The sequence below is a fragment of the Pan troglodytes genome, chromosome 5 (genome assembly GCF_028858775.2).
Source record: "Pan troglodytes isolate AG18354 chromosome 5, NHGRI_mPanTro3-v2.0_pri, whole genome shotgun sequence".
Classification (NCBI taxonomy): Eukaryota; Metazoa; Chordata; class Mammalia; order Primates; family Hominidae; genus Pan; species Pan troglodytes.
Genome location: NC_072403.2, coordinates 119,796,092 through 119,815,459, shown reverse-complemented (window position 1 = coordinate 119,815,459; position 19,368 = coordinate 119,796,092). Strand labels below are relative to the sequence as shown.

The window sequence follows — 19,368 nt, the reverse complement described above, 5'->3', positions numbered from 1 at the left end:
AACTTATTTATGTTAATTAAATGTTGAAAATTACTGTGCTTTATGCCACATTTCATGTGTTTTTCTTGCCCTACCTCTATATTTTCTTTGAGGGAAAAAAATAAAGGCTATTTTTCTACCTATATAATTGCCCTGTGTTTCTATTTCAATATCTGAATGGTCTTAGAATACTGAGAGAATTAGAGACTATCTGCTCCATTCTTTCATTGTGGTGGTGGTCTGAGCTTTAACATTTGCTAAGTTACTATTATGAGAACATTCTTTTAGTTACCAAGAATACAGGGATATATTAATAATGGTTTCTGTCTTTATTTTATTTATTTATAAATAATTTTTGAGACAGGGTCTCACTCTGTCGTCCAGGCTGGAGTGCAGTGGTGCGATTTTGGCTCACTGCATCCTCTGCCTCCCGGACTCAAGCAATCCTTCTACCTCAGCCTCCTGAGTAGCTGGGACTACAGGTGCACACTACCATACCTGGCTAATTTTATTTTTTGTATTTTTAGTAGAGACAGCGTTTCACCATGTTGCCCAGGCTGGTCACGAGCTTCTGGGCTCAACTGCTCCACCTGCCTTGGCCTCCTGCAGTGCTGTGATTATAGGTGTGAGCCACCGCGCCTGGTTTGTGTCTTTAAAGAGAGCTTATTGTCTAGTTGAAGCAATAGGCTTAAAAATAAGATAAGGGCTGGGCCCAGTGGTGTCATGCCTTTAATCCCAACACTTTGGGAGGCCAAGGCAGGGGGATCACTTGAACCCAGGAGTTCGAGACCAGCCTGGGCAACATAGTGAGACCCTGTCTTTATAAAATTAAAAAAAAACACACACACACACCAAGATAACATATGCTAAGTGTTAATGTGAATGACACAGACATTGTACCATTTATTTATACAGCAAATATTGAATGCTGTGCACTCCTCTAGGTGCTGGGGAAGCAGTGGTAAGACATAGCCTCTGCTTATTGAGCTTGTATTCTAATAGGAATTGAGGAGAGGTGAATGGCTCCCAAAGATTGGCATGTTTGGGAAAGGAAGGCAAACAGTGCAGTCTGGTTTCAGTTTGGCTGGAGTGTAGCATATGTGTTGTGAAAACTTGGTTTGCTTTGGTGAGGAGTTGGGGTTGCCTTGTGGGGCCATGAGTTTTCAGACTTTAAAAATACTAATTTAAAAGCTGTATTTAGGACTGTGCTGATTTAATAAAACTGTCCAAATAAAAATTTTGGGACTTAGAGATACTTTGTGATATTAAGAACTGTTAAAAGTATACCCTTTTCTTTTCTTTCTTTCTTTTTTTTTTTGAGACAGTCTTGCTCTGTTGCCCAGGCTGAAGTGCAGTGGCACTATCTTGGCTTACTGCAACCTCCACCTCTAGGTTCAAGTGATTCTCCTGCCTCAGCCCTCCCAGGTAGCTGGGATTACAGGCGTGTGCCACTACCATGCCCAGCTAATTTTTGTATTTTTAGTAGAGACGGAGTTTCACCATGTTGGCCAGGCTGGTCTTGAACTCCCAGCCTCAGGTGATTCACCCACCTCAGCCTCCCAGAGTGCTGGGATTATAGGCGTGAGCCACCATGCCTGGCCAAAAGTACATGCTTCTTAGAAAAATGAATATTAGAAGAGATTTTCTTATAGAAAGTAGAAATTTAAGAGTGTTCAGCCTCACTGACAAATATTACCATGGATCCACTCCATGGCATCTTGGATAGACAGTTTATTTATATTTTTACAGTGCTGCCTAATTATGTAATAATAGTGCTATAGTTGGTGAAGGAGGAGTAGAAGAAATATAGAAGCAGGAAAGGGGCATCTGCATGATAATAATGCTGGAGATGGTGGATCTCCTTCCCTACCTTGCTAGAATCTGTAATAGAATCTCCTGTAGTCCTTTTCTTCACTTTAAAGCACCAAACAGCAGGTCAGCATTCATGTAGTTATTTCACATGACCTGCTTGTGCACATACAGCTGTGCAAAATGAAAACTGTAGATGAATATGTGGCCCAGATTTGATTTTTGATAATGGAGACTTCCAGGGTGAAGAAGGGATACCATACCCTTTGTTGATACCCAGCTGCTGCACCTTGTAGCGGGTAATGGAGATAGCAATTGCAGATTATTGGAGGCCATTCTTTTCAACTGATGGTATGTTAGTAAATGCCAGACCAGTATGAAAAGTAAACATAACAAACTTAAAACTGTAGGTAAAAACATGTAAGAAGAACTATCTTACATATAAAATCTGTAGAAAAAATGAATTAATGATCACATTTGAATGGAAGGTATATTTGAGTTATTTTATTTTTATTTATTTTGTTTTATTAACTTTATAGTAGAGTTTTTGGGGGTATGTGTGGGAAATATGGTTTTAAAAATTAATTGCAAAAACACGTATTTAGTACCATTTATTGAAAAAATACTTTTTCAAAAGTGCTTTTTAGTGTAAAGAGGATATATTTGTTCTTGCCTTTAAAAAAATAAGTCTCTTTAGTGTGGTTAGGAATACTAGCTTTCATTATTTTTTTCAGACAGACATTGATCATACAGGTAAAATCTTGTGAATGTAAGGTTTGCACAGTTTAATAGGGTGACAGAACCCTATTTTTATGTCACTGTGAGAGAACTGTGTTATGGTAGGTCTCACATTATACTGTGTTTTCAGAAACCTGGGTTTGAAGCTTAGTGTGCGAATGCAGGTGTTGTGTGGGTTTGGGTATTTTACTTTATTTCTGAACCTCAGTTTCTTTTTTTTTTTTTGAGATGGGGTCTCACTCTTGCCCTGAAGTGCAGTGGTACGATCTGGGCTCACTGCAACCTCCGGCTCCCAGGTTCAAGCTATCCTCCACCTCAGCCTCCCGACTAGCTGAGACTACAGGCGGGCACCATCACGCCTGGCTAATTTTTGTATTTTTTGTAGAGACAGGGTTTTGTCATGTTGCCCTGCTGGTCTCGAATTCCTGAGCTCATGCCATCCGCCTACCTTGGCCTCCCAAAGTGATGGGATTACAGGCATGAGCCACCAAGCCTGGCTAAACCTTAGTTTCTGAAAGTGGAAATACTTTGTAGAGCTATTTTAAGGATTAAATGAATTAATTGTTAAAAGCATCTACTGGAGAGCCTTATACAGAGTAGTCAATCAGTTATTTTTTTAACAAATTTAAAATATAATGTGCTTGAAATACTAAAGTGCCAAACTAATTTGGGTAAGCTAAGTTTTGCTGTTTGCATTAACATAGAACTTGATTTTTATTTTTTGCTGTTTTTTTTCTTCCATCTTAACAGTGTTAGATGATGAAGATAGCAACAACATCACAGTAGGATCCTTAGTTACAGTGTTGGTTAAGTTGACAAGGCAAACAATGGCTGTAAGTAGTCTATCTGTATTTTTATGCTTTAAGAGTTGTGTGTCAAGGCTTTTATATTTATTTCCCTCATTGTCAAAGTCAAAACTGTTGTAATACCAAGATCTAATTTTGCAAATTCTGTTAACTCTTTTGAAATTTTAAATTAATTTTCATGAGACAGTTTTCACATACACTAAAAAAACCTGGAAAATAATCCTTTGTGTGATAGTTTAATTCTCTATAAAACATAATCATAACAAAGTAATGTGGGTATAGTTCTTGAGCTGTGAAGTGCTATACAGAAGTTGTTACTGATGAGAATTTCATCACCTATTCCTTTTTAGTCAGTTCTATAGAGAATTGACTTTTATTTTTCATTTCAAAATCTTAAGAATTACAATAAAAATAACATTTTTTTTCCTGATAATGTGAAACATTTATGTTGTCTGGAAAAAATTTAAACAATGCAGAAAAGTATAGGAACAAATTAAAACTACCTAAAATCCCACCACTTCGAGATGATTCGTTTTGAGGCTCATCCCTGTATGTAGCCTAATGTATGTATACCTGTAGAGCTAAATGATGTTTTTGTCATGGATCCCTTCTCTCTCCCATTTCCTTCCTTCCTTCCCTCCCTCCCCCCTCCCTCCCTCCCTCCTTCCCTTCTTCTCTCCTTCTCTCCTTCCCTCCCTTCCTTCTTTTTTTTTTCTTTTTTGACGGAGTTTCACCCTTGTTTCCCAGACTGGAGTGTAATGGCGTGGTCTTGGCTCGCTGCAACCTCCATCTCCTGGGTTCAAGTGATTCTCCTGCCTCAGCCTCCCGAGTAGCTGGGATTACAGGCACACGCCACCACACCTGGCTAATTTTTGTGTTTTTAGTAGACATGGGGTTTCACCATGTTGACCAGGCTGGTCTTGAACTCCTCAACTCAGGTGATCCACCTGCCTCGGCCTCCCAAAGTTCTGGGATTACAGGCGTGAGCTACCGCACTCAGCCCGTCTCTCTCATTTTCTTTAGGAAAACCCCTTGTCAGCCTCAAATGATCAGAATGCATAATCTTGTTGTGTGTCGTCTTCTGTCTTTCTCCATGCTCATATTTACCATCTGGATCTTTATAGTGCATACGTACATATATGCACTTAAATGTAGATTGGTACTTGTCTCATGCTTTTTTGTTAAATCCAGTCCAATCATTTTGCATATATTTCCTTCATCGTTTTTTTGAGATGGAGTCTAGCTAGCTCTGTCACCCAGGCTGGAATGCAGTGGTGCAATCTTGGCTCACTGCAACCTCTGCCTCCCAGGTTCAAGTGATTCTTCTGCCTCAGTCTCTCTCTAGTAGCTGGAATTACAGGCACGTGCCACCACGCCTGGCTAATTTTTGTATTTTTAGTAGAGATGGGGTTTCACCGTGTTGGCCAGGCTGGTCCTGAAATCCTGACCTCAAGTGATCCACCCACCTTGGTCTCCCAACGTGCTGGGGTTGCAGGCATGAGCAACTGCGCCCAGCCTATTTTATTTTTTGTTGAGACACGGTCTCACTGTGTTACCTAGGCTTGAGTGCAGTGGTGCAGTCTCGGCTCACTGTAACGTCCGCCTCCTAGGCTCAAATGATTCTCCCACCTCAGCCTCCTGAGTAGCTGGGACCACAGGTGTGCACCACCATGTCCAGCCAATTTTTTGTATTTTTAGTAGAAATGGGGTTTCTCCATGTTGCCCAGGCTGGTCTCGAATGCCTGTCCTCAAGTGATATGTACCCCTCAGCCTCCCAAAGTGCTGGGATTACAGGCATGAGCCACCATGCCTGGTCTAATTTTTTTTTTTTTTTTTTAATAGAGATGCAGGTCTCTGTAGGCTGCCCAGCCGATCTCAAACTCCTGGGTTCAAAGGATCTTCCTGCCTTGGCCTCACAAAGTGCTGGGATTACAGGCATGAGCCACCATGCCTGGCCTAATTTTTTTTTTTTTTTTTTAATAGAGGTGCGGGTCTCTGTAGGCTGCCCAGCTGATCTCAAACTCCTGGGTTCAAAGGATCCTCCTGCCTTGGCCTCACAAAGTGCTGGGATTACAGGCATGAGCCACCATGCCTGGCTTTCAGTTTCTATTATTTATATTTTCTCGTGAGTCAACTGGTAGAGACTGTAGTATTTTGACTCAATTTATTCAACTAGTGGTAGATTTTAGCTTCTTTCTCTGAGGTTTTTGAGCATCTGCAAGAAATACATGCCACATTTATATCCCATGCCTAAAATTGCTGGTAGGAAAAACATATATATATTTTTTTCTTAGAGAGATGGAGGTCTCACTGTGTTGGCCAGGTTGGTCTTGAACTCCTGACCTCAAGTGATACTACCATTTCAGCCTCCCAAAGTGCTGGGATTACAGGTGTGAGCCACCAAGCCTGGCCTGAAAATCATGTTTTGTAGTAGGATATATTGAATCAAAGATGTTGGTTTTATTATAGCAAGTGATAAGGAAGCATTTGTCGTGGACTCTAGGTGAGAGAGCTGCTTCCTGGGAGAAGAGGAACTGAAACCAATGCTAAAATTGGGTTTAGAATCCAAATCTAGACTACCCATATCCTTTGGACTTCCCAGCCTGAAAAATGAGCAAAAATTTGGTCTTGAACTATTGACATTTCTGGAGTAATTGGTAGAAAAAAGAATGGAATGGAACTGCCCTGGAGTAAAGAAAAGAATTGTTTTTATCTTCCCATTCTTGTATGAACTGTACCTTGGAGTAATCAAGTATCAGAACCCAGCTAATAAGTGAAAGGAGGAAGTTATGATATAATTAGACTAGGGAGTGGCAACCTTTTTCTTTAAACGTCCAGATAGTAAATATTTTAGGTTTTATAAGTCATACAGTGTTTGTAGCAACTGCTGAACTTACAGATGGGTGTGGTCATGTTCCAGTAAAGCTTTGTTTTAAAAAGCAGGTGGCAGGGCAGGCACAGTGGCACAGCTACTTGGGAGGCTGAGGTGGGAGGATCCTTTGAGCTCAGGAGTTCAAGACCAGCCTGGGCAACATAACAAGACCACTGTCTTTTTTAAAAAAAAAAAAAGGCAAGTGGTGTGGACTGTTCAGAGTTGACTCCTGAATTAGGCTGTTTTTATTGTATAGAGCCTAAAAATTATAACTGTTTTTACTTGTTAGCTTTAATAATTCTAGGGAGTTTATTAAACACAGCCTGCATGTAATCTTCTAGTATAGATGCTTACTGGGACTTAAATCCTAAATTTACTGGTTCTGTACTGATTCTAAATGGATTGTATGGTTGGTGGATATAGCTTTAGGATATGTAGATTTTCATGGTGATTTTTAAAAAAAATAGATATGGGGTCTTGCTCTGTTGCCCATGTTAGTCTCAAACTCTTGGGGTCAAGCGATCCTCCTGCCTTGGCCTCCCAAAGTGCTGAGATTATAGGCATGAGCCACCATGCTCCACCTGTGATGATTCAGTTCTTAGTCTCAGGTCTCAGGTCCAATAAGCAGTATCACTGACAGTAGTGAATAAACTAATACTAGTCTCAAGGGTTTTTTTGTTTTTGTTATTTCGCACATCACACTGACATATTGTCAAGGTTTTAATGCAGAAAATAGTATATATTCTCATAACATTAAAATACTCAACGTTTGCTTGCTAAGAATAAAAGTGAAATTTTAAACAAATATTTTTACTGTATGTATCCTTACTGTGTTTGTAAACTTGAGTAGACTGTACTTTTCAAAACTTGTTCAAGACAGATGTGAGATACTTCAGAAGGTATCTACCTGCATAGGCACACATTCATCAGCTAGTAATTGCTAAACGTCTCCTTCTTCCTCAATTGTAGCCAGTTAAAAATACTTAATAAAAATGCAGTTTGAAAGATTGCTTTGTTTGTCTGAAAGATAAATATAGGTTGACAGATTTTGTATTTCTCTTCTTGCCGCCCCCCAGGAAGTATTTGAAAAGGAGCAGTCCATCTGTGCTGCAGAGGAACAGCCAGCAGAAGATGGGGTAAAAACTTGGGTTTCCGAACCTATTTTTCCTAGTGAAAGAAATGTTTTATTTACTTTTCCAATTGACTTATATTGCTCTGGGAGAGTAATTCAGTTTAGCTATTTCTACCTAAAAATTACTACAACCTTCAATTGAATCTGTTGCTATAACTTATGAGTGTGACGTGTTATGATTCACAGCAGGGTGAAACTAACAAGAACAGGACAAAAGGAGGATGGCAACAGAAGAGTAAAGGACCCAAGAAAACTGCTAAATCAAAAAAAAAGAAACCTTTAAAAAAAAAACCTACACCTGTGCTATTACCACAGTCAAAGCAACAGAAACAAAAGCAGGCAAATGGAGTCGTTGGGAATGTAAGTTTATTATTATCGTTATTATCATTATTAAGCTAAAATATACAAACACTAAAATGTTCAAGTCTTACGTGTACAGCTTCAAAAGTTTTACATATTTATGCACCCGTGATACCCTAGAAAGCTCCCTTGTGCCCTTCTCAGTCAATGAGCCCTTTATCCATCTCCCCATCCCTCTACCTCCCACTATTCTGTCTATAATCGCCATAGATTAGTTTTGCCTATTCCTAAAGGTCATATAAGTGTCATATTTTATGTATGGCTCCTTTCATTCAGCATTATGTTCATGATAATCCCTCTGTATTGTTTGTAGCTGTAGTTCATTCTGTGTGTGTGTGTGTGTGTGTGTGTGTATAGTATTTCATTGTATGAATATACCACATTTACCTGTTTTGTGGTGGTTCGACGTTTGGATTGTTTGTAGTTCTTAACCTAATATGAATAAAGGGTGCTATGCTTATTCTTATACATGGCATTTTGTGGACAGTCATTTTCCACCTAGCAGTGGAATTGCTAGATTATAAAGTAGGTGCATGCTTAACTCATCAAAAGAGCCTGTTTTCCAAAGTTGTACCATTTTATGCTCCTACCTACGTGTGAGAGTCTTGTTCTACATACTCACCAACACTTGGTTTTACCAGTCTTTTAGCCACTTGGCAGATCTATAGTGATATCTCTTTATGTGGTTTTTGTTTGCATTTACCTGATGGCTAATGATGTTGAACACCGTTTCATATGCTTGCTGGCCATTTGGATAACTTCTTTTTCTATTGGGTTGTTTGTCTTGTTACTGAAATTGTAGGAATTCTGTATATATTCTCGATAAGAGTCCTTACATTTTTACTCTTATTGGTAGCTTCTAATGTTTGTTATTTTAATGAGGTCAATTTCATTAGTCTCTTTTTTTCATCAGTGAGGTCATCTTTCATCAATGGCTAATGCTTCTGTGTCTTAAAAATTAAGACATCCTGACTGTTCCAAAGTCATAGAGGTATTTTTCTGTTTTCTTCTGGAAACATTATTACCTTAGTTGATAAACCTATCTTGAATTAACTTTTCATTAATGGTGCAAGGTAGGGGATACGAACCATTTATACCATCACCATTCATTGAAAAGGTCATTCTTTCCTCAGTAAATTGTAATGGCACTTTGTTGTAAAATAGATGATGCTGAGCTCAGCAAGGCTGCTGCGGCCAGACTGCCTCCTCTCTGGGCAGGGCATCTCTGAAAAAAAGGCAGCAGCCCCAGTCAGGGAATTATAGATAAAACCCCACCTCCCTGGGACAGAGCACCTGGGGGAAGGGGAAGTTGTGGGCACAGCTTCAGCAGACTTAAGCATCCCTACCTGGCAGCTCTGAAGACAGCAGCAGATCTACCAGCACAGCATTCGAGCTTTGATAAGGGACAGACTGCCTCCTCAAGTGGGTCCCTGACTCCCATGAATCCTGACTGGGAGACATCTCCCACAACAGACACCTCATACAGGAGAGCTCTGGCTGGCATCTGGCGAGTGCCCCTCTGGGACGAAGCTTCCAGAGGAAGGAACAGGCAGCAATCTTTGCTGGTCTGCAGCCTCCGCTGGTGATACCCAGGCAAACAGGGTCTGGAGCAGACCTCCAGCAAACTCCAGCAGACCTGCAGCAGAGGGGCCTGTTAGAAGGAAAACTAAAAAATAGAAAGGAATAGTATCAACACCAACAGAAAGGACGTCCACTCAGAGACCCCATCCGAAGGTCACTGACTTCAAAGACCAAAGGTAGATAAATCCACGCAGATGGGGAGAAATCAGCCCAAAAAGGCTGAAAATTCCAAAAACCAGAACGCCTCTTCTCCAAAGGATCACAGCTCCTCACCAGCAAGGGAACAAAACTGGATGGAGAATGAATGTGACGAACTGACAGAAGCATGTTTCAGAAGGTGGGTAATAACAAACTCCTCCAAGCTAAAGGAGCATGTTCTAACCCAATGCAAGGAAGCTAAGAACCTTGAAAAAGACGAATTGCTAACTAGAATAACCAGTTTAGAGAAGAACATAAATGACCTGATGGAGCTGGAAAACACAGCACGAAAAGTTTGTGAAGCATACACAAGTATCAATAGCCATATTGATCAAGCAGAAGAAAGGATATCAGAGATTGAAGATCAACTCAATGAAATAAAGTGAGAAAACAAGATTAGAGAAAAAAGAGTGAAAAGTAACGAACAAAGCCTGCAAGAATTGTGGGACTATGTGAAAAGACCAAATCTATGTTTGATTGGTATACCTGAAAGTGACGGGGAGAATGGAACCAAATTGGAAAATACTCTTCAGGACATTATCCAGGAGAACTTCCCCAACCTAGCAAGGTCAACATTCAAATTCAGGAAATACAGAGAACACCACAAAGATATTCCTCGAGAAGAGCAACCCTGAGACACATAACCGTCAGATTCACCAAGGTTGAAATGAAGGAAAAAATGTTAAAGGGAGCCAGAGAGAAAGATCGGGTTACCCACAAAGGGAAGCCCATCAGACTAACAGCAGATCTCTTGGCAGAAACCCTACAAGCCAGAAGAGAGTGGGGCCTGATATTCAACATTCTTAAAGAAAAGAATTTTAAACCCAGAATTTAATATCCAGCCAAACTAGGCTTCATAAGCAAAGGAGAAATAAAATCCTTTACAGACAAGGAAATGCGGAGGGATTTTGTCACCACCAGGCCTGCCCTTCGAGAGCTCCTGAAGGAAGCACTAAACATGGAAAGGAACAACCGGTACCAGCCACTGCAAAAACATACCAAATTGTAAAGACTGTCAGTGCTGTGAAGAAACTGCATAAACTAAGGGGCAGAATAACGAGCTAACATCATAATGGCAGGATCAAATTCACACATAACAGTATTAACCTTAAATGTAAATGGGCTAAATGCCCCAAATTAAAAGACACAGACTGCCAAATTGGATAAAGAGTCAAGACCCGTCGGTGTACTGTATTCAGGAGACCCATCTCACGTGCAAAGACACACATAGGCTTAAAATAAAGAGATGGAGGAATATTTACCAAGCAAATGGAAAGAAAAAAAAGCAGAGTTTATAATCCTAGTCTCTGATAAAACAGACTTTAAACCAACAAAGATCAAAAGAGACAATGAAGGGCATTACATAATGGTAAAGGGATCAATGCAACAAGAAGAGCTAATTATCCTAAATATATATGCACCCAATACAGGAGTACCCAGATTCATAAAGCAAGTTCTTAGAGATCTACAAAGAGGCTTAGACTCCCACACAATAATAGTGGGAGACTTTAACACCCCACTGTCAATATTAGACAGATATATTTAACAAGGATATCCAGGACTTGAACTCAGCTCTGGACCAAGCGGACCTAATAGACATCTACAGAACTCTCCAGCCCAAATCGACAGAATACACATTCTTCTCAGCACCACATTGCACTTATTCCAAAATTGACAGCATAATTGGAAGTAAAACACTCCTCAGCAAATGTGAAAGAACAGAAATTATAACAGACTGTCTCTCAGACCACAGTGCAATCAAACTAGAACTCAGGATTAGGAAACTCGTTCAGAACTGCACAACTACATGGAAACTGAACAACCTGCTCCTGAACGACTACTGGGTAAATAACGAAATGAAGGCAGAAATAAAGATGTTCTTTGAAACCAATGAGAACAAAGACATAACGTACCAGAATCTCCAGGACACATTTGAAGCAGTGTGTAGAGGGAAATTTATATCACTAAATGCCCACAAGAGAAAGCAGGAAAGATCTAAAATCGACACCCTAACATCACAAAAGAACTAGAGAAGCAAGAGCAAACAAATTCAAAAGCTAGCAGAAGACAAGAAATAACTAAGAGCAGAACTGAAGGAGATAGAGACACAAAAAACACTTCAAAAAAAATCAATGAATCCAAGGAGGTAGTTTTTTGAAAAGATCAACAAAATAGACCACTAGCCAGACTAATAAAGAATAAAAGAGAGAAGAATCAAATAGATGCAATAAAAAAAGATAAAGGGGATGTCACCACTGATCCCACAGAAATACAAACTACCATCAGAGAATGCTATAAACACCTCTACATAAATAAACTAGAAAATCTAGAAGAAATGGATAAATTCCTGAACACATACATCCTCCCAGGACTAAATCATTAAGAAGTCGAATCCCTGACTAGATCAATAACAAGCTCTGAAATTGAGGCAGCAATTAATACCCTACCAACCAAAAAAAGTCCAGGACCAGACGGTTTCACGGCCAAATTCTACCAGAGCTACAAAGAGGAGCTGGTACCATTCCTTCTGAAACTATTCCAAACAACAGAAAAAGAGGGAATCCTCCCTAACTCATTTTATGAGGCCAGCATCATCCTGATGCCAAAACCTGGCAGAGACACAACAAAAAAAGAAAATTTCAGGCGAATATCCCTGATGAACATTGATGCAAAAATCCTCAATAAAATACTGGCAAACTGAATCCAGCAGCACATCAGAAAGTTTATCCACCATGATCAAGTCGGCTTCATCCCTGGGATGCAAGGCTGGTTCAACATACGCAAATCAATAAATGTAGTCCATCACATAAACAGAACCAATGACAAAAACCACATGATTATCTCAATAGATGCAGAAAAGGCCTTCAACAAAATTCAACAGCCCTTCATGCTAAAAACTCTCAATAAACTAGGCATTGATGGAACGTACCTCAAAATAAGAGCTATTTATGACAAACCCACAGGCAGTATCATACTGAATGGGCAAAAACTGGAAGCCTTCTCTTTGAAAACCAGCACAAGACAAGGATGCCCTCTCTCACCACTCCTATTCAACATAGTATTGGAAGTTCTGGCCAGGGCAGTCAGGCAAGAGAAAGAAATAAAGAGTATTCAGTTAGGAAAAGAAGAAGTCACATTGTCTTTGTTTGCAGATGACATGATTATATATTTAGAAAACCCCATCGTCTCAGCCCAAAATCTCATTAAGCTGATAAGCAACTTCAGCTAAGTCTTAGGATACAAAATCAATGTGCAAAAATCACAAGCATTCCTATACACCAATAACATACAAACAGAGAGCCAAATCATGAGTGAATTCCCATTCACAATTGCTACAAAGAGAATAAAACACCCAGGAATACAACTTACAAGGGATGTGAAGGACCTCTTCAAGGAGAACTACAAACCACTGCTCAAGGAAATGAGAGAGGACACAAACAAATGGAAAACATTACATGCTCATGGATAGGAAGAATCAGTATTGTCAAAATGGCCACACTCCCCAAAGTAATTTATAGATTCAGTGCTATCCCAATCAAGCTACCATTGACTTTCTTCACAGAATTGGAAAAAACTACTTTAAATTTCATATGGAACCAAAAAAGAGCCTGCATAGCCAAGACAATCTTAAGCAAAAAGAACAAAGCTGGAGGCATCACGCTACCTGACTTCAAACTGTGCTACAAGGCTACAGTAACCAAAACAGCATGGTACTCGTACCAAAACAGATATATAGACCAATGGAACAGAACAGAGCCCTCAGAAATAATGCCACACATCTACAACCATCTGATCTTTGACAAACCTGAGAAAAACAAGCAATGGGGAAAGGATTCCCTATTTAATAAATGGTATCGGGAAAACTGGCTAGCCATATGCAGAAAGCAGGAACTGGATCCCTTCCTTACATCTTATGCAAAAAAAAATTTTTTTTTTTAAATTATACTTTAAGTTTTAGGGTACATGTGCACATTGTGCAGGTTAGTTACATATGTATACATGTGCCATGCTGGTGCACTGCACCCACTAACTCGTCATCTAGCATTAGGTATATTTCCCAATGCTATCCCTCCCCCCTTCCCCCACCCCACAACAGTCCCCAGAATGTGATATTCCCCTTCCTGTGTCCATGTGATCTCATTGTTCAGTTCCCACATATGAGTGAGAATATGCAGTGTTTGGTTTTTTGTTCTTGCGATAGTTTACTGAGAATGATGATTTCCAATTTCATCCATGTCCCTACAAAGGACATGAACTCATCATTTTTTATGGCTGCATAGTATTCCATGGTGTATGTGTGCCACATTTTCTTTATCCAGTCTATCATTGTTGGACATTTGGGTTGGTTCCAAGTCTTTGCTATTGTGAATAATGCCGCAATAAACATACTTGTGCATGTGTCTTTATAGCAGCATGATTTATAGTCCTTTGGGTATATACCCAGTAATGGGATGGCTGGGTCAAATGGTATTTCCAGTTCTAGATCCCTGAGGAATCGCCACACTGACTTCCACAATGGTTGAACTAGTTTACAGTCCCACCAACAGTGTAAAAGTGTTCCTATTTCTCCACATCCTCTCCAGCACCTTTTGTTTCCTGACTTTTTAATGATTGCCATTCTAACTACACCTTATACAAAAATTAACTCAAGGTGGATTAAAGACTTAAGACTTAAAACCATGAAAACCCTAGAAGAAAACCTAGGCAATACCACTCAGGACATAGGCATGGGCAAAGACTTCTTGACTAAAACACTAAAAGCAATGGCAACAAAAGCCAAAATAGACAGATGGGATCTGATTGAACTAAAGAGCTTCTGCACAGCAAAAAAAAAAAAAAAAAACCCCAAAAAACAAAAAACTATCATCAGAGTGAACAGGCAACCAACCCACAGAATGGGAGAAAGTTTTTATAATCTATCCATCTGACACAGGGCTGATAGCCAGAATCTACAAAGAACATAAACAGATTTACAAGAAAAAAACAAACAATTCCATCAAAAAGTGGGCAAAGGATATGAACAGGCACTTTTCAAAAGAAGACATTTATGCAGCCAACAAACATATGAAGAAAAGCTCATCATCACTGGTCATTAGAGAAATGCAAATCAAAACCACAATGAGACACCATCTCACACCAGTTAGAACAGCAGTCATTAAAAAGCCAGGAAACAACAGATGGTGGAGAGGATGTGGAGAAATAGAAACACTTTTACACTGTTGGTGGGACTGTAAACTAGTTCAACCATTGTGGAAGACAGTGTGGCGATTCCTCAAGGATCTAGAACTAGGAATACTTGACCCAGCAATCCCATTACTGGGTATATACCCAAAGGATTATAAATCATTCTACTATAAAGACATATACAGATGTATGTTTATTGCGGCACTGTTCACAATAGCAAAGACTTGGAACCAACCCAAGTGCCCATCAATGATAGACTGGATAAAGAAAATGTGGCACATATACACCATGGAATACTATGCAGCCATAAAAAAGGATGAGTTCATGTCCTTTGCAGGGACATGGATGACGTTGGAAACCATCATTCTCAGCAAACTAACACAAGAACAGAAATCCAAACACCGCCATGTTCTCACTCATAAGTGGGAGTTGAACAATGAGATCACATGGACACAGGGAGGGGAACATCACACACCGGGGCCTGTCGGGTGGTGGTGGGCTAGGGGAGGGATTGCATTAGTAGAAATACCTAATGTAGATGATGGGTTGATGGGTGCAGCAAACCACCATGGCGTGTGTATACCTATGTAACAAACCTGCATGTTCTGCACATGTACCCCAGAACTTTAAGTATAATTAAAAAAAAAAACAACAGATGATACTGTAGGTCTGTTTATGGACTCTAGTTCATTCTATTGATTATTTGTCTATTCTTATGCCAGTGCCATACAGTTTTAATTGTTGTAGCTTTATGTTAAGTCTTAAGATATGGTAGTGTAAGTGCTCCAACTCTTTATTTTACTGATCAAAATTTTCTTAACTGTTTTAATTCCTTTACATTTCCTGCCAATTTTTAGAATAAGCTTAACAATTTCCCCCCCAAAAAGCTGCTGAAATTTACATTGGTATTGCATTGAATCCGTGGTTCATTATGGGGAGAATTGACATGTTAACAATACTGAGTCTTGTTATTCATGATTGTGGTTTATCTTCATTAATTTGGATCTTCCCTAATTTTTCTCAGCAGTGTTTTGTAATTTCCAGTGGCAGAGGTATGGCACATCTTTCGTTAGATTTACTCCTATGTATTTGATCCTTTCTGGTATTACTGTAAATGTCATTAAAATTTTTATTTGGTGTTTGTTGCTGGTGTATAGAAATAGTTGCTTCTAAATATTGACCTTGTATCAAAGAGTCTTATTGGCAATAATTCTAACCATTTGTAGACATTTTAATAAAGATTTTCTACATATGCAGTGTTGCCATCTGTGAATAAAGACAGTTTTACTTTTTTCTTTTTAATCTTTATGCCCTTTCTTTCTTTCTTCCTTTCTGCCTCACTGTGCTGGCTAGAACTGTCAGTGTAATATTGATTCAGAGTGATGATAGTAGGAACCTTGTCTTATTTTTGGTCTTAGGAAGAAAGCAAATATTATTTTACCACTAAATGTGATGTTAGGTGTAAGTTTTTTGTAGCTATTCTTTGTCAGGTTAAGGAAATGTTTCCTTTTATTTCCAGTTTGCTGAGAATTTTTATCACTAGCAGATAGTGAATTTCATTAAAGGTTTGTTTTTTTTTTCCACTTTTTTCCTTTCTGTTGAATTAGATTGATGGATTTAAAAAATTTGAAACCATCCCTGCATTCCTGGAACAAATATCATTTGGTCATAACTTAGTATTCCTTTTTATATTTATCTGGATTTTACAGTATTTTCTTTGGATTCTCACATCTATTTTTAACAGCAAATATTGGTTTGTCATTCTCCTTTTTTGTAATATCCTTGTCAGGTTTTGTATCAGATTTATGCTGGCATTATTAATCAAGCTAGGAAGTATTCCCTTTTTTGCTCAGAAGAGTTTGTGTAAGCTTTGATTTGTTTTTTTAGTCTCTGAAGAATTCTCCAGGGAAACCATCTGGGCCTGGAGTTTTTAAAGGGAGTTATTCGCAGAGTTTATTTCTTTAATATATATTCTGCATTTTTCTTATTGATTTTAGCAAATTATGTTTTTCAAGGAATTTGTCTATTTCCTCTTAATTATTAAATTTGTTGGCATAACATTATTCATAATTTTCTTTTAATGTCTGTTGGATATAGTTACGCCTCTTGTTCCTAATATTGGTAATTTTTATTCTTTTTTTTTCTTGATCATTCTTGCCTAGGGGTTTAATCAATTTTATTAGCCTTTTCAAAGAACCAACTTTTAGTTTTAAGTTTCTTTTTCTGTATCTCTCTCTGCTCTTTTTTTTTTTTTTTGAGACAGAGTCATGCTCTGTTACCCAGGCAGTGGCTCACTGCAACCTCCGCCTACCAAGTTCAAGTGATTCTCCTGCCTGAGCCTCCCGAGTAGCTGAGATTACAGGCATGTGCCACCATGCCCAGCTATTTTGTTTGTTTGTTTGTTTGTTTGTTGTATTTTTAGTAGGGACGGGGTTTCACCATGTTGGTCAGGCTGGTCTCAAACCCCTGACCTTAAATTATCCACCTGCCTCGGCCTCCCAGAGTGCTGGGATTATAGGCATGAGCCACTGCATCCCGCCTATTTCTGCTTTCTTTGCATTTAATTTGCTGTTCTTGATTCTTAAAGTGAGCTAGTATTTTGCTGGAGATATTGCCTTTCCTTACTGCATCATACCCTGTTAGTTAAAGAAAGTGATTCTGTACTTCCAAAGGAGTACTTTTATTTCTTTTTTTTTTTGAGATAGGGTCTTGCTCTGTCACCCAGACTGAAGTGCTGTGGCATGGTCATGGCTTGCTGCAGCCTTAAACTCCTGGGCTCAAATGATTCTCCCACCTCAACCTCCCAACTAGCTGGGACTACAGATGTGTACCACCATGCCTAGTGACATATATATATATATATATATATATGTATATATATATTTTTTTTTTTTTTTTTAAGGGATCAGGTCTTGCTATGTTGCCCAGGCTGGTTTGAACTCCTGGCCTCAAGCAGTCTTCCTGCCTCTGCCTTCCAAAGTGCTAAGATTACATGCATGAGTCGCTGTGACTGGCCCCAAAATTATACTTTTCTATCAACTACCTGTTTCCTTAAATAAAATATGATTGATGTTTTTGAAAGCAGAACCATCTTAGCCTTTGTGTTAATTGGGCTTTGCAAGCAGAAATACTTTTATTTGACAAATTATGAAGAATGAATAAAATAACTAACAATAGACAGACTAGCCAGATATTAAACTCTTTAGTCTGACTCCCACATCTTTATAAGTAGGAATGTTTATAATTTTAAAAAATTGTATATGAATAGTGAAATTGTCATCGAGTCAGTTTAGTTAAATTGACTATAAGTTAACTTCAGGGATTCAGATTGATATGTTCTCATTGAGATATGCAGAATCTTTGTGTTTGCCTTTTCCTTTTAGGAAGCTGCAGTAAAGGAAGATGAAGAAGAAGTTTCAGATAAGGGCAGTGATTCTGAAGAAGAAGAAACCAATAGAGATTCCCAAAGTGAGAAAGATGATGGTAGTGACAGAGACTCTGATAGAGAGCAAGATGAAAAACAAAACAAAGATGATGAAGCAGTAAGCCTTATAGGTTTAAATAATTGGAATTATACCTCTGATGATAGCTTTGGGTTTTGTTGTTGTTGTTCATTTGTTTGCTTGCTCGCTTGCTTTCTTTAAATAATATCTGTATATTTTATAATTTTATTACTTTGAAGAACGTTTTTAAGGAATGGTAGTCAAGGTTATACAGAAAAATGATTTCTAACAAGGATTGGAAATCCTCGTTTTCTTAAATATTAAATTGTTAGGTAGAGTAGGACCTGGGTTTGAGGTTAGGTCAGTTGGTCTCATAAGGGGATTTTCAGTGTTGGGGATATCTCTGGGAATATGAGTAAGGAAAGGTGTTTGTGAAATGCATAGTGCTTACTTGGAAGGCTGTGTCACAAGCTCCAGTTCATGTTTACTGTAGAGAAACAGTACTGTGGACCCTGATGTCAAGAGGTTGGTTAAGGGAAAAGCTAACATTTATAGAATACCACCTTGTTTCATGGGTGTATATAAGATATATTAAGGACAGGGGAAGTCTTTACAGAATTTATTAATATGGTGTAAAAGTATAGAGTATAGAAGAAAAATCTCATGGCATTAAGTTGCACATGATTTATGGGAGAATTATAGAGAAGAATGGGGTCCTTAGAGGCTCACTGCAAATAAACTGCTCGGCCATTTCTTTTAGGTTTGTTAGCGTTGTTCTTTTTGAGTGGCCATTGATCTAAAAGTAACACTGTAGTTTGGGAGATAAAAAGGGATTGCCTGAATAGCCTCAGAGGCAAAAGGAGAGGCCAAAAAAAGAGGAAGAGGTAAAGGGCAAAGGATAAAAGTATAAGGGGTAATAACACACTTGTCCTTGGGAATGGTAGAAAACAAAGATGTCTATTGTTAGCATTTGCAGGGCCTTGGCTGTTTTTGTACTTGGAGAATTAAATTGATTGCCAGGAAACTAAAATCTGTCAAATACATTATATCCCTGGCCTGACTTTGAGAAAGAATTGACATATTCCTAAGTATATTAGGGTTAGTAGCAGTGACTCTTAGGGTTTTGACAGACTAATTTCTTCATATGACCAAAAATACATTCATTAAATCAACAAATCATTATTTATTATCTGTCACATCCCAAGGCTGTCTAAGATTAAAGATAATACAAAGCCAAATGTGAAACAGCTTCAGCTCTTGAATGAT

The 19,368-nt window shown here is 38.7% G+C and overlaps 1 protein-coding gene across 3 annotated transcripts in view; it reads left to right on the top strand.

The window, feature by feature from the left end:
- SEC63 (SEC63 homolog, protein translocation regulator) overlaps nt 1–19,368 on the top strand; it is an 84,212-nt gene that overhangs the window by 53,791 nt on the left and 11,053 nt on the right. For all 3 annotated transcript variants that reach the window (XM_063813338.1, XM_001148185.7, XM_063813339.1), the window contains 4 exons: nt 3,277–3,359; nt 7,281–7,340; nt 7,523–7,696; nt 18,043–18,201. In XM_063813338.1, the coding sequence (XP_063669408.1) occupies nt 3,277–3,359; nt 7,281–7,340; nt 7,523–7,696; nt 18,043–18,201 (476 nt within the window). The remainder of the gene's footprint in view (nt 1–3,276; nt 3,360–7,280; nt 7,341–7,522; nt 7,697–18,042; nt 18,202–19,368) is intronic.